The sequence below is a fragment of the Anabrus simplex genome, chromosome 6 (assembly GCF_040414725.1).
Source record: "Anabrus simplex isolate iqAnaSimp1 chromosome 6, ASM4041472v1, whole genome shotgun sequence".
NCBI lineage: Eukaryota > Metazoa > Arthropoda > Insecta > Orthoptera > Tettigoniidae > Anabrus > Anabrus simplex.
In genome coordinates, this window is record NC_090270.1 from 76,542,070 (window position 1) to 76,556,829 (window position 14,760).

Consider the following 14,760-nt stretch of genomic DNA (forward strand, 5'->3'; position numbering starts at 1 on the left):
AAAAATTACTGCAGTGAATGCAACTTATTATAAACCAAATACCTATTACTTAGAAATGATACAAAGTTATTTAAACCTGTGCCCTTATTTATACTGTTTTTACATTTCTACAATGATACAACTTATTCTAGACTATGAGTATTATTTGAGAATTCATACAAAGTAATATAATCTTCTGGCTTTGTAATATATTTACAGAAATATGATATCAATGAACAAAATAAGTATAGAATCAAATAAAAAATATCAATATGTGACATAAAATTCCTACAGAGAAAACTATTGAATATGCTTGAGCGTGTTGTAAGTAAGTTAGTGATTTGGAGTATTTTGAAGGAAATTTTTTAATTTATCTATTGATTTTATATTAAGTAGAAATACTGTTATGTTTCATAAGGTTTATACTTTATATTTCAGATCACCTGAATGAAATAGAACTAAGCAGAGCTCATTACGAATATGTATCACTCTTTATACTTATCAATAAAGGCAGGAAGGCTTAAGTGGTGCAGGCACATGATAACCCAGTGGTATAGCTAGTGACTTCTCCCCAAGGTGGCTACAGCTTGAATCCCAGTCAATGCATGTGGTAATTTTTGAAATGAAAAGTTATGTTTTTGTGGTTTTGGATTCCACATAAAACTGGAGCTCCCCTGTCTGTGATCACAATATCAAATCACATAATACTACTAGTTTTTTTTTGCTCAATTGGTATATAAAATAAATATCTTGGGCCTATTATTTAAAAATAAAAGGAAACCAAACACCATGGTGGTACAGCCCTGATGGGGCTTGGATTATCAAGTGACTGCTGGTCAGTCTGACTAAAATTGATGTGGGAGAAAATATAGAAAAGTTAATGAAATATCAGTACTGTAGCACTGTATATTGCAGAGATGTTGCCTCAAAGATTTACAGAAGATTTTTATTTACTATAGTGTTTCAGGAGAATATAAAAGTGAATGGAGAAGAAAACACTCCAAGAAACTCTAACCAGAAATGGTGAAGAATATACAGCACTGTCCCAAGCATAATTTAAAAAGGATGGTCAAGCGAAAATGATGATTCTCTTAATGACTAAACCTTATATTTAGGGAATATCACCCAAAATAAAAAACACCCCAGAATTACTTTTATTGAATAATATCAAAATATTTTATAACCGTTAGGTTCTTAACCCTTTTAGTACCAGGCAAATAATCTGCAGGCCTTCGGGCTGAGCAGCAGTCACTTGGTGGGTCATGGCCCTTTTGGGGCTGTTGCGCCATGGGTTACTAGCATGGAGCAGCCTTTGTAAGACAGACCCTCTAATGAAGGAGGGCAGCATCTATCGTATATGAGAAATTGTGTGTTATTTGGGTGGATATTGTTGTATGTGAATTGCAGAAATGTAGGGGATGGGACAAACATTTACTGCCCGAGCTGAGGAAACTGACCGTTTTAAGATTTGAATTCCTTGATCAAGCTCTGGCCTCATTCCTTAGAGCAGCTGATTGGTACTGTGGACATAGTCCACTCTAGCGCTGCCTGGCGGGGTGCGCTTGAACTCGATGAGTCCACACACTTGTTCTGCTATTCGTCATGGTTAGAATCTCAGGGTGTTTTAATTGTGCCTTTTATTGCTTTAGTATTGAATGTGTTAGAAATAAGGTGCTCTTGATTACTGATTACATACAGGGCTGTCTTGATGAGTTATCAGACCTAAAGTTGTATCTGTGGTTGAGGTAGTTGGATTTTTGGACAGAAAAGAATGCATTTGACACTCCACGCCAGACAACGCTGGCATGTAAAAGATCTCTGGTGACACATTTGGTGATTACCCAAAAAAATTAAACTTGGCCATAGATCGCCCAGCAGAAATCCAGTTATTCTATCTGGTAGAGGAAGAACATCAAAATTGACATGCAGGCCGCCTAAATGACATTAAATTGAAATACATTCACACAGCAGCTGAGGCCATACAGTGATGATGATGATGATGATGATGATGATGATGATGATGATGACCCAGCAGCTCCACCATTGGGTGGAAATGAAATCAGGGAAATTAAAATGAGTTTCTGGCTCAATGGCTGAGCGGTCAACATTTTGATCCTCGGTCCTTTGGGCCCTGGGTTTGATTCTCAGCTTGATCAAGGAATTCAGATCTTAAAACTGTCAGTTCCCTCAGCTGGGGCAGTAAATGTTTGTCCCATCCTCTACATTTCTGCAATTCACACACCACACACAACAATATCCACCCAAATAACACACAGTTTCTCATATACGACAGATGCTGCCCTCCTTCATTAGAGGGTCTGTCTTACAAAGGCTGCTCCAGGCTAGTAACCTATGGCGCAACAGCCCCGAAAGGGCCATGGCCTACCAAGTGACTGCTGATCAGCCCGAAGGCCTGCAGATTATAAGGTGTCGTGTGGTCTGCACGATGAATCCTCTCGGCCGTTATTCTTGGCTTTCTAGATGGGCTGCCATCTCACCGTCAGATGGCTCCTCAATTGTAATCACGTAGGCTGAATGGACCTTGAATCAGCCCTCAGATCAAGGTAAAAATCCTTGACCTGTCCGGGAACCGAACCCGGGCACATTACTCCTACACTGCAGGGCTGGCCCAGGCTAGTAAAAGCCACACAAAGTGGAGTGCTTTCCCATTACTTGATTGAAAACATGTGATGTTCTTTTTCTTTCCTCAGCTAAGAAGGAGATAGATGATGGAAACATAGAAGATTATCTGGAGCGCTTGAAATACTGGGAAGAGACTAAGACTGAGGAAGAAACTACTGGTGACCATGAACTTGAGGGAGGTTACAAACTTCCAAAGAGGTTGTGGAATAAGCTTTTCAAGTAAGGAATTCTTTTAACTTATCTACTTGGTTCAAAAAATAAATTCAAGGGGTTGATTGATTGATTGATTGATTGATTGATTGATTGATTGATTGATTAAATACATATGGCTATAAAGCCCTATTTAGTGTTCATAATTTTCTCTCAAATAATTAATGGTAAGATAATATAAGTAGTAAAATACAATGGAGTATAAAATAAACAATACACTATTAACATACAACATGTTCTGGAGTGGAATAAAATGACTGAATGTGAGAAAGTATGATAGACTTCATGATGAGATCATTTTTAGTCATCCATTAAGGTTGATTCATACATCTTCAGGACATGGCATTGCCATTCATGACATGGTGGAATTTACCAAAAAAATAAAATACTGTTGCTTTTAAATGAAGTGAGGAGTTCCAACACTTCTAACGATGGCATTTGCCATCAGCTGCAGTACTTCTCCATGATCCATGCCGGCCAAACGTTTTCGTACACTAATAATTTCATGTTTTCATGAATGTAATTTTTCTCTTCTCACCTTCCCACTTCTCTGTTTTCTTCCAGTGCTGTAGTTATATCTCTATGTCTGCGGAATTTCAGTTGGAACTCAGTTCAGTAATATGACAGCTACTTCAGCATCCAAGAACATTCATTATTTCAGTTACATTTTTCCCTGTTGTTTATTATTGTAAGAAAACCATTAGAAAATATTTGTATGAACTTTAAATTTACCTACATCGACCGTCATAGTTATTTGCAACCGTCTGTTCTCAAAATGCTGTTTGTTTATTCCAAAACACGTGGTCTCGTCTTACTCTAACCACACTTATTATGCACTACACTTATAGTGGAAAAATCAATCGCTGGGTTGTTAGATTTACTGTTTGAATACACTCATTTTTTGAACAACAAACCGCAGCTATTACGAACGAACAAAACACTTCGCATTCACTTAGTCACTATTGCCAACACCATTTTTTTAAAATGTTAATTATTACCGGGCGAGTTGGCCGTGCGCGTAGAGGCGCGCGGCTGTGAGCTTGCATCCGGGAGATAGTATCGGCAGCCCTGAAGATGGTTTTCCGTGGTTTCCCATTTTCACACCAGGCAAATGCTGGGGCTGTACCTTAATTAAGGCCACGGCCGCTTCCTTCCAACTCCTAGGCCTTTCCTATCCCATCGTCGCCACAAGACCTATCTGTGTCGGTGCGACGTAAAGCCCCTAGCAAAAAAAAAAAAAAAGTTAATTATTAACTAGAGGACCCATACTGCTCTGCAGCATTCATTATAAATAGGTCAGAAAACGTGTCTTGATATGAAATTGCTCCATACATTGCACAGGTAGTTGTTTTAGTGGTTACTTTTAGGATATACATAGGTCGAGTCGTAAGTCATGGCAACTATTTTTTTCTTCTCGCGAACAGGAGACAACACGGAAAATTTAAGATATACATTTGGAAACGTGTGGTATGTACTTGCGTATGATGCCACTAGTTGGTGTATGTAAACAACAGTGTGGGTCTAAGCATGCCCCCAATTTCAGTGTGTGAGTGAGAGCGTCACAAAATTGAAGTCAACGAGCAGGAGCAATGATCGTATATTAAAATAGCAGTTCTCCGTGGCAGAAATGCACGCCAATGCCATGCAGAGCTGCAGGAAGCATTAGGTGTGCATGCCATGCCCTATAGAACAGTGGCGAGGCGGCGTTAGCAGTACACATGCAGCAAATGGTATTCAGCGCCTGCCCCACCGCTGGCAATGCACAGTGGAAACCTTGGGTGATTATTTCGAAGGTCTGTAACCAGTGGAGACCTGTCCTTTGTACGTAGTCTTTGTATTTGCTGTCTATACCATAATAAAACAATGTTTACCAATGGCCTGTGTTCTGTCACTTTCCTACGAGAATCTCCTGAAGTCAGAATTTGTCTTCAGGCACTATGCATAAGTACATGCCCTTTATTTCCAAATGCATATCTTAGATTTTCCATGTTGTCTCCTGTTCGCGAGAAAAAAAAAATAGTTGCCATGACTTATGACTCAATCCTCGTATATGAGGGGGTACCCAAAAATAACTGAAATAACATTGCCATGAGCGAAGCTTGTGTAGTATGCATTTCTGCCACTAGGCTTGTATAGCAACTCATTGCCGGTTCAGTGCCACCTATGTTGTCGACCTGGCTTGTTTTGTTCATCTGCAGTGATTGTTTTTGCTAGTGCTGTTTTTTTTATATTTTTTTATGAAGGCACGTTTAAGTGAACAACATGCAAACCTTTTATTAGGAAGTTTTAAGAAGATTGCGCAACAGTGACTGGTTTGTCCACCATGACAATGCACCTGCGCACACAGCCATCTTTGTTTGTTTGTTTGTTTGTTTATTTATTTATTTATTTATTTATTTATTTATTTATTTAAAATATCATTGTAATCAATTACAGTTATTGAGATAAATAAGTCACTGTGCATAAGTACATGCCGTATATTTCCAAATGCATATCTTAGATTTTCCATGTTGTCTCTTGTTTGCGAGAAAAAAAGAACTAGTTGCCATGACTTATGACTCAATCCTCGTATATGAAGGGGTACCCAAAAACAATTGAAATAACATTGCCGTGTTCTGTCGACAGTTTTTGGCGAAAAATGGCATGGTTCTGCTGTCCCACACTTGATCTGGCTCCGTGCGACTTTTTCTTATTTCCACGCATGAAAAGGAGCATGAAAGGATACTGATTTGACAACATTGAAGTGGTCAAGAAGAAACGAGGGTGGAGCTGTCTGCCATTTCTAAAGATGACTACAAAAATGTTTCGAACAGTGGAAGCACCAGTGGGACAAATGTATTAGTTGTAATGGAGAGTGTTTTGAAGGGGATAAGGTCGTTTTGTAACAAATTTGAAAAATATATAGCTTTTACAAAACAATTACATTTTTTTTGGGTACCTGCTCGTATGTCTGTTAGGTCATCAGCCCAGAGGCGGGTTGGATCCTCAAATAGCACCACCAAATAGCACCTCGTACATTACCGGTTAATTATGTGTCAAGCAAATTTTTGTAGATTTCTTTATTGTCACACTGATTGATATTTAACAAACAATTTTGTAGTTTTAGAGTTATTGTGTGTTTAATTTAAAGATTGTATCGTTTCACATGGACGTTTGTCCTTGTAGCCCATATTGTCTGGGAAGTAGTTGATCCTTTCAAATAAAAATAAGTCATAATTTTAATTATGTGTCACACTGTCATTGGAACTGTCAGCAATTAGTCTAGCGAACCAGAATCTTGGACATTTTGGAAATTTTTTATTTCACCGTTTCTCATCCCATGCTGATGGTGGCTGAACTTGGACTTAAATGTCATTTGGAGTGTCACTAATTCATCTCAGCAATCCCAAAATCTATGGATTCAGCACTAATATAGGTCATTTTTGATTATTTCTATGGGTCAGTCACTCCCTCCCCCATTCCACCCCTAGGGGTACTAGGCAGGGGGGTCAGGGGGGTGAGGCTGTCTTAACACCCCCCCCAGTTATTTCTCTCTAGATAGTATTAAGTCATATGTGTAGCAAGTTCGGTTGAAATTGCAGGTTTGCCTGTATCGCCCGTCATCTTTAATCATTTAACTTCGCCGATATCTTTACGTAACGATATTTCTCCTTAACTGTATGCAACCCACTAAGTACAGAATGTTTTGTGGGCTAGGGCAAGCCTTCGCCAGCAGTTATTGGAGTGGTCACTTAGTGCTTTGATTTTAGGATTACTCAAAGTTGACTGAGTTTAGAGACCTATCAATGCCTGGTGATTCACAAGCAGGTTGTTCCGTAGAGAATAAAAAACAAATGAAGCAAATCGGTCCAGTAGTACAGTCGGACAGACTAGACAAAGCTGTTTTAGTAAACTTTTTAAATATATAGATGCTTTTTATTTTTTAAATTTACAAACAAACATTTTGAGTTGTAGGGACTTTTCTACACTTCCTGAAATAATACCAAATTGATGTTTAAAATTGAAAGCCACATCCCTGTGATAGTGGTTCAGTGTAAAACTAAAGGTCCCGTGGTGATGATCACAATGTCAACAGTTTGGTAAAACTACAAGCATGAGCTTGCTAAGGTATCAAGTGATGAGGAAAATCATTGAGTGATACAGGAAACAAAATGATGACAGGCAGGTAATCTCAAAATGACGGTGAATGAGGAGAAGAGAGGAAGGTACGAAATTCTGATTAGTAAATCTTGGAGACGATCGCAGTTTGAATCTCAGCCAATGTATGTGGGATGTTTGAAATTAAAAATATCATGTTCCTGTGGTTCTGATTCCATATAAAACTGGAGGAACCTTAGCTATGAGCACAACATTAACAGTTGTGTAAAACTACAGGCTTGCTTTAAATCTGGGAGAGGTAAAATATTTTTGCATACTTTGGCTACAAATGATGTACAGAAGTGTCAATTTTTAATATTCCATGTAAGTGACATTACTGTTTTTGCTCAGAATATTTGATCGCACTTAACTAGACTTTATATTATATGTTGTTATTACAGTTACCAGAAGGTTGGTGTTCAGTGGATGTGGGAACTAAACCAGCAGCGATGTGGTGGTATACTTGGAGATGAAATGGGCTTAGGGAAGACTATTCAGATCATTGCATTCCTTGCTGGTTTGTCTTATACGCAGAGAATGTCACGTAGTTCAAGGTAAGTTTATGTTGCTGGGCTGAGTGGCTCAGCCAGTTGAGGCGCTGCCTTTTGACCTTAACTTGATAGGTTCGACCCAGCTCAGTCCGATGGTTTATGCCGGTGCTCAAATACATAAGCTTTATGTTGGTAGATTTACTGGCATGCAAAAGAACTCTTGTGGGGAAAAAATTCTGACACCTTGGTGTCTCCAAAAGCCATAAAAATTGTTAGTGGGGAAAAAAAAAAAAACATTATATTACAGTAAGTTGGATAGATAAGAAGAATCAAACAGTACAACCTTCAAAGAAAAATTGAACATGGAAGACTCAAGTGGTCCAATGTGGCCAATAAAGTTAATAATAATAATAATAATAATAATAATAATAATAATAATAATAATAATAATAATAATAATAATAATAATAATAAAAATAACAACATTTTAAAAGAAGAAAGAAGAATCCTGAGGAAAATTCTCAGCCCCCGAAAAACAGGAGATGGGGAGATGATTATAGACTGAGGTCACACAAAGTGACAGAAGAGTTTTCCAACATTGCAGCAGACATCCGCAAAAGACGTCTGAAATTTTATGGACACGTCCGCAGACTGCCGATAAGTAGAATGGCACACAAAATTCTTACCTACATAGAACATCTAAAAAATATTCCATGGGTACTGGAAGTGAAAAAGGACCTGGAAAAAGCCCAGATGAACTCAACTGACACTGCGGTCAGAAACCTCTATAGGAGAAAAATTAATGGATGGAAAGTGCGACCAGAGAATGAAGTGAAAAAGAAGACTGGAGCAAAGTGGACAGAAGAACGAAAAAAGATCCACGGGGAAAGGATGAGAGCTGTTTGGCAACTCAGAAAACAGAATCGTTATAGCTTTGCGTGATCCATTGGGTCCATACACACATAATAATAATAATAATAGTAATTGAAAGAAACAAACAATGATGAATGAAGTCACGTTCTGGGGTATAAACGGCTACAAGTAATAATCATAATAATAATTTGCTATCATTGTGCAACCACATAGTTACACACCAACACAAATTAAGGCAGAGAGACATGATATTAACGTGCATGAAATTAAAACCATAAGCACTTTAAGCACAGTAAACAAAACAAACAGGTTAACCGACATGACGACTAAGTGTATAAATTACGTCTATTTGTTTGTAAGACTTTATTAAGACTTTATTTTTTAAGAATATCTTATCTATTTCCTACATCATCCTCACATTCATTTGTGATTTATTTTTAAAAAATCAACCACAATTAAGAACAATCAGGATCCTGATTTTTTTTTTTTCTTTCAGATTGAAATTTAGGCTGAAGATGCCCTTAAATAAAGGGCGAAACATGTCCCTACAATTTAAAATCACTTTTTATGTATTGAATAGGTGGAATAAATAAACATTAATATTTCTTTGACTTTAGGTTGTAAGTTATCGCTTATCAGCAACGTCGCCAGGAAATACCGGTACCAACACACACTTGTCTTCTAGTAGACAAGAGGTCTGATAGAATTCTGCGTTATTACAACCACCTGCCCCCCGGCGCAACAGTCGCGAAGGACCTTGGCCTAGCAAGCGACCACTGCTCAGCCCGAAGGCCTGCAGATTACGAGGTGTCGTGTGGTCAGCACGACGAATCCTCACGGCCGTTATTCTTGGCGCTCTAGACCGGGGCCGCCATCTCACCGTCAGATAGCTCCTCAATTGTAATCATGTAGGTTGAGTGAACCTCGAACCAGCCCTCAGATACAGGTAAATTCCCTGACCCGGCCGTGAATTGAACCCGGGGTCTCCGTGTAAGAGGCAGGCACGCTACCCCTACACCATGGGGCCGGCTCCTGCGTTATTGCGCACGAAGTGAAATCCAAAACGATAACACAGATTTCCACAGAATTATTCAGCTCACGGTCTGCCGAATTATTTACGATGTCTCAGTTGTCATCGCTAGACTCTTATCTTACTACTATGTCATAAGTGTCCGGGCATGGGATGAAAACTTTTACCCAAGCAGTCAAAATAATTATTATCCAATGGTATTAAAATTTTATTTTATAAACTCGTCAGTAATGTAATGTAAAATCATCAATAACTGGGAAGAAATATTAACCTAATTACCGTATGTTTAAAAGAAATTTAAAAAATGAATGTTTATTACTGATGTCTCGGAACACGGTCAACTACAGTAGACCTACACCGCGCTAGCTAGAGCGATGTATGAAGACGTCCGTGCTCCGGTTTGCGAGCTTTGCGCAAGCGCACTAGTGTGTCGCAACCAACGAGCTCAACTGATAACAAATTGTTGCATGCTTCCTTGCTGCCTAACAGTATTGGCTGCTGTGGAATGGACAGATCACAGATGCATTTATTTGTTTGTGACTGACGTGATTACTGTAGACATGTGTGCGTGAAAATTTAAGTTTTTAATTTGTGTTTGGGGTGTTTGTAGAAATAATTTGTTTTAATAGTGAACAATTACGGAAAGTCATTTATATTGCAAAACATTAACGTGTGAAGCATTTATAAGTGATTATGGGTAAATATAGAAACTATTCTGCGGGCTTCAAGCTAAGTGTAATTGCCTTCGCTGAACAGCACGGGAACAGAGCTGCAGAAAGAAAATTTTCAGTGAGTGAAAAGTTGGTGCGTGACTGGCGGAAATTAAAAAACAAGCTGAAAAGTACAAACCCTTCTAGACGCGTGTTTAGAGGTCCTAAAACTGGGAAGTTTCCTATAATTGACGAAGAAGTGTTTATGTACATCAATGAAATACGTAGCAATGGCTGCAGTATATCATATGAAATGTTACAAATTAAGGGACGGGAGGTAGCGTGCAAACACAACATAACTCAGTTTAAGGCGAGTAGTGGGTGGATTAAGGGGGTTCATGCGACGACACAATCTGTCAGTGCGAAGGAGAACAACACTAAGCCAAAAGTTGCCTGCTGATTACACGGACAAGATTATAAATTTTCACGGATTTGTCATACGTTTGCGCAAGGAAACTTCGTACTTGCTTTCTCAAATCAGTAATGTTGATCAGACTCCAATCTTTTTTGATATGCCTCGCAACAGCACTATTGCGCTAAAAGGACCATGGAGTGTATTAATGAAAACCAGCGGTAGTGAGAAGTTGCGATGCACGGCAATGCTAGCCATTACAGCTGACGGAAGAAAGTTGCCGCCTTACATCATTTTCAAGAGGAAAACGATGCCTAAGAATATACAGTTTCCCCGTGGAATTCATGTACGAGTGCAACCAAAGGGTTGGATGGACGTAGAACTCATGCTGGACTGGGTTGAAACTGTGTGGGATAGAGGACCCGGTGCACTACTAAAACAACCAGCTCTGCTTGTTGTAGATAGTTTCCGAGGTCACCTCGTGAACGAAGTGAAGCAACTTCTCAGTAAAAATAAGACACGACAGATAGTCATTCCTGGTGGCCTAACATCTGCTTTGCAGCCACTAGACGTATGTATTAATAAACCCTTTAAAGACCACTTACGTCGATTTTACAACGAGTGGATGATGAGCGGCGATCAGCAATTGATGCCTGCTGGAAATATCAGGCGTCCACCCTTGGACTTGTTATGCTCGTGGGTGATGAAGAGTTGGGATCTTATACCATGTGAACTAGTCTCCAAGAGCTTCAAAAGGACTGGGACTTTGAATGCACTAGACGGATCCGAAGATGACGGAGTGTGGTAGAGAGATGAAGAATCTGATACTGGTATTAACAGTGGCGAGGACAGCGTATCAGATACCGAAACCTGCGATAGCGACACTGAAGATTTGGAATGAATTGTGTACCGGTAAGTCCATATTTCACAACAAAGCGATGATTTTTTACAAGTGCAATATTTTAACTTTAATACTCAAATTAATGACAATTAATTTAATACATTCATTTTTATTTTCAGGTTGGAAAAACGTTCGCCGAATTGTTGTGAATAATTATGAATTTTGTTTTAGACTATTTTAATTATTTTGATGTATAAACGCGAGTATTACGTGCATCTTAAATTTGTATCAAATACAATTTAGTTATAAATAAATTTTTTGAGTAATACAACTCTGGTATTAAAAATTCTTCACATAATGGTCGCACCCTACTATTTTGGGTATCAAAAGTGCGACGATTATTCCGGGAAATACGGTAATTCTAATATGTTTCAATTTTCTTGTGTTGTAGTTTTCGTGGTCTTGGTCCAGTGCTGATAGTTTGCCCCACCACAGTAATGCACCAGTGGGTGAGAGAATTTCATACGTGGTGGCCTCCTTTCCGTGTAGCAGTTTTGCATGAATCGGGTTCCTTTAATGGTAAGTAGGAGAACTTCGAATATATTTTAATGTTATATCTCATGTAGAGGTAAGACTTTTTCAGAAGCTTATAATGAGATTGGTTGCATAGCATTGTTGTTTCTCTGCTCAAGGTTGTAGTATTAAACCCTGCGCAGACAGTTGGCATTTAAGAGTGCTTAAATGCAAGTGATCTTTGTCAACAGATTTTCTGACTTACTGAAGAAACCTTTTCAATGCAAAATTGCGACTCCAGCAAGTCTCGAAATCTATTGCAATTGAAGGAGCGTTTAACATATAATAATTTACTTGTATTTTTTTACTGTACCATTACCCAAGGAATTGAAGATGAAGTTGAAAATCACACAAGTTCATTGAATTCTTAAAACACATTTGAGGTCATGCTCCTCTACCTCCATTTACCAAACCTTCAACTGTTTTCTCTCTCCCTCTTTTTTTTCTAAAATAATTTGCAATCATACTTGGCCATACAAGAATTGTGGAAGTTTTCCAGTCATTACGTCAGCGCAGATTGCCATGCTAGGTATGGAATGTGCCAAATGTGTTGGCAGATGAGGAATACCATATTAGAATGCAATGTACTGCCTCTCCATTATACAACCATTTATCGGATGATTGTGAACTAAGTCGAACTTTTTTTACATAGGGATAGTGTATTGTTTCCTCTTCCTTGGGTGTATACATCGACTACATCAAGCTTTTCCTTTCCTCTGAGCAACTTGAAAGTTGTCAATTTTAGCGCTGTGACTACCAGCCATATTGGGAAGCAGTAAAGCATGCATTTCTGATGAGAGTATTTCTTTGCTTGTGGTAGTGATCTTGATTCTAATCATAGCTGGTTGATGAATAATGTTGCTATGGCAGGAAAATGAATGCGAAAAGTGAGGTGCGTGATTTGGAACTACTTGCTTGTGTGACAGTTGCCTGTGCATTCCAGCGAGAAGGTATGAATGCTCACATGGTTCATAGGGAGGTATTTTGCGATGTAGGGTAGAAAGAGTGTGTTATTTTGTACTAAATGTTGTGTGCAAGTGTGCCGTAACTATCGATTTACAGCATTTCTCCTATATGCTCCTAACTTGCAGTGAGCAACAGCTTCCGCCTTCCGACTGCTCCTGCACTGAGGAGTTAACTTCAGTTCTGGGTTCTTTTATTTGCTACTGTTAGTCTCCAGAAATTTTTATTGCATTGCCTTTAAAATCTTTTTTTTTTTTTTAATGCATGTACTGTATTATGACTTCTCCTCTGCTGTTTGAAGTATTTGTGGAAATAGGTGTTGTGTTGAGCAGTACTATAGCAAAACCTAAGTTTACTAAATCTCTTTAGATATGTTCAGGATTTAAATGTACCATAGTGAAAAATGTTAAATGAACATTGCTCAAGTTTCCAGTATTGTTGTCGTAGTAGTAGCAAGTAGATGTTGTAATTTTAATGGCCTAAAAACATTTAATATTTGTCTTGGACATGCCTTTTTTTCTTTCTTTTCACTATGCTTTCCATATTTTTGTTGTCTGAATTGTAGTAAATAAGTAGGGACCTGAAAAAAATCGCATTTGTGATAAATGCAAATTTTTGAATCTTTGTACTGAATCCAAGCCTACGGTAATTCTAATGTGGAGTAAAATCATTTTTATGCATAAATAGAAGTGCGACAAAATGCAAATTACGACCAAAAATGCAAAATTAGTATGAATATGCGATTTTGGTGTGAATTCTGTGAAATTGTGCTATTTTACTGGCGAAAACAACATATTTCTGCAAAATCGACAGAAATACTCAAAATATGATGCATAAATCTTTCGACCATTCTGATCGATGAAGAAAAGTAGCCGATTGATTGCTGCTTGCTGACTAATCGATATTTACAATGGGAAAAGCAAGGGGAATAAGACCTGTACCGATTATTATCGAAATGTAAATCGAGTGTCACGGAAATAACGAGATAGACGCAGCGTTGTTTTCCTGTTGTTCAAAATTGAAACTAGTGAAGAGTAGAAAGTCAAGCGATCGTTTAGGTTATGGGGCACACGAAAGGGCTCAGCAATATGCAAAGGATGGTTTATATGCCACAGATTCAGTGACAGTGTTTTGCATCTATTGTAATTGGCGAGTTGGGTGGGAAAAAAAGATATCATTGTGGAATAGGTTAAATCTGAAAAACATGTGGGTAAGCGATGCGATAACGATAGTTCAACCCCTACTGCTAGTATGTCTCACAGGAAGCAATCTTCTGTGCTTACACAGTTAGATAGTTGTAAACGACGAAAAATTTCCTGAGATAACTTCTCGAAACGCACAGTTGAAGTATTTGCCAAAGCAAATATACCTCTGGAAAAGCTGGTAAGCAAAGAGCTAAGAGCCTGGATTACTGAGTTTTCAAATGAAGAGCTGCCATGTGTGAGAACTCTACGTGAAGTATATTTACTGGGTAAGTTTCTATTTCATTGATCGGGTATGGTTTAGGTATTAAGACATCGAAACCACGCGCAAAATTGAAGGATACCGAATTTGAGTATGATTTCCATATCGAACTACCTTACCCGTACCCAATTGATCCAATAAATTTTAAATTATTTTGTGATAATTTGAGGTCTTTCTTTCTTTCTAGAAGTTGCATCTGACCACCAGAAAAGAATGGCAGAGGCTCTAGTGGGGAAGAACATCAACATACTCTGTGATGAAACTACAGATAGAATGGGCCGTTGTGTTTTTATCGTCATATTCCAAGTCCCAGCCAGATCGAAAAGAGACCTGCACGCTGTTTCTGTGAACTATCTTGATGCAGGAAATGCTACAAACTGCTCTCGTGCTGTTTTAGAAGCTCTGCGCAGTTGTAGTGTACCATATGATGCAGTTAAAGTGTTTGTTAGTGACAATGCCCCGTACATGACCCGGTGTTATGAAACATTAAGTGT

The 14,760-nt window shown here is 38.5% G+C and overlaps 1 protein-coding gene across 1 annotated transcript in view; it reads left to right on the forward strand.

Annotated features, from left to right (window-relative positions):
* The window catches only part of LOC136876136 (DNA excision repair protein ERCC-6), a 194,830-nt gene that overhangs the window by 50,901 nt on the left and 129,169 nt on the right, over positions 1 to 14,760 (forward strand). Inside the window, exons 8-10 of the mRNA XM_067149837.2 lie at positions 2,691 to 2,841; positions 7,371 to 7,523; positions 11,718 to 11,845. Coding sequence (XP_067005938.2) covers positions 2,691 to 2,841; positions 7,371 to 7,523; positions 11,718 to 11,845 — 432 coding nt within the window. The remainder of the gene's footprint in view (positions 1 to 2,690; positions 2,842 to 7,370; positions 7,524 to 11,717; positions 11,846 to 14,760) is intronic.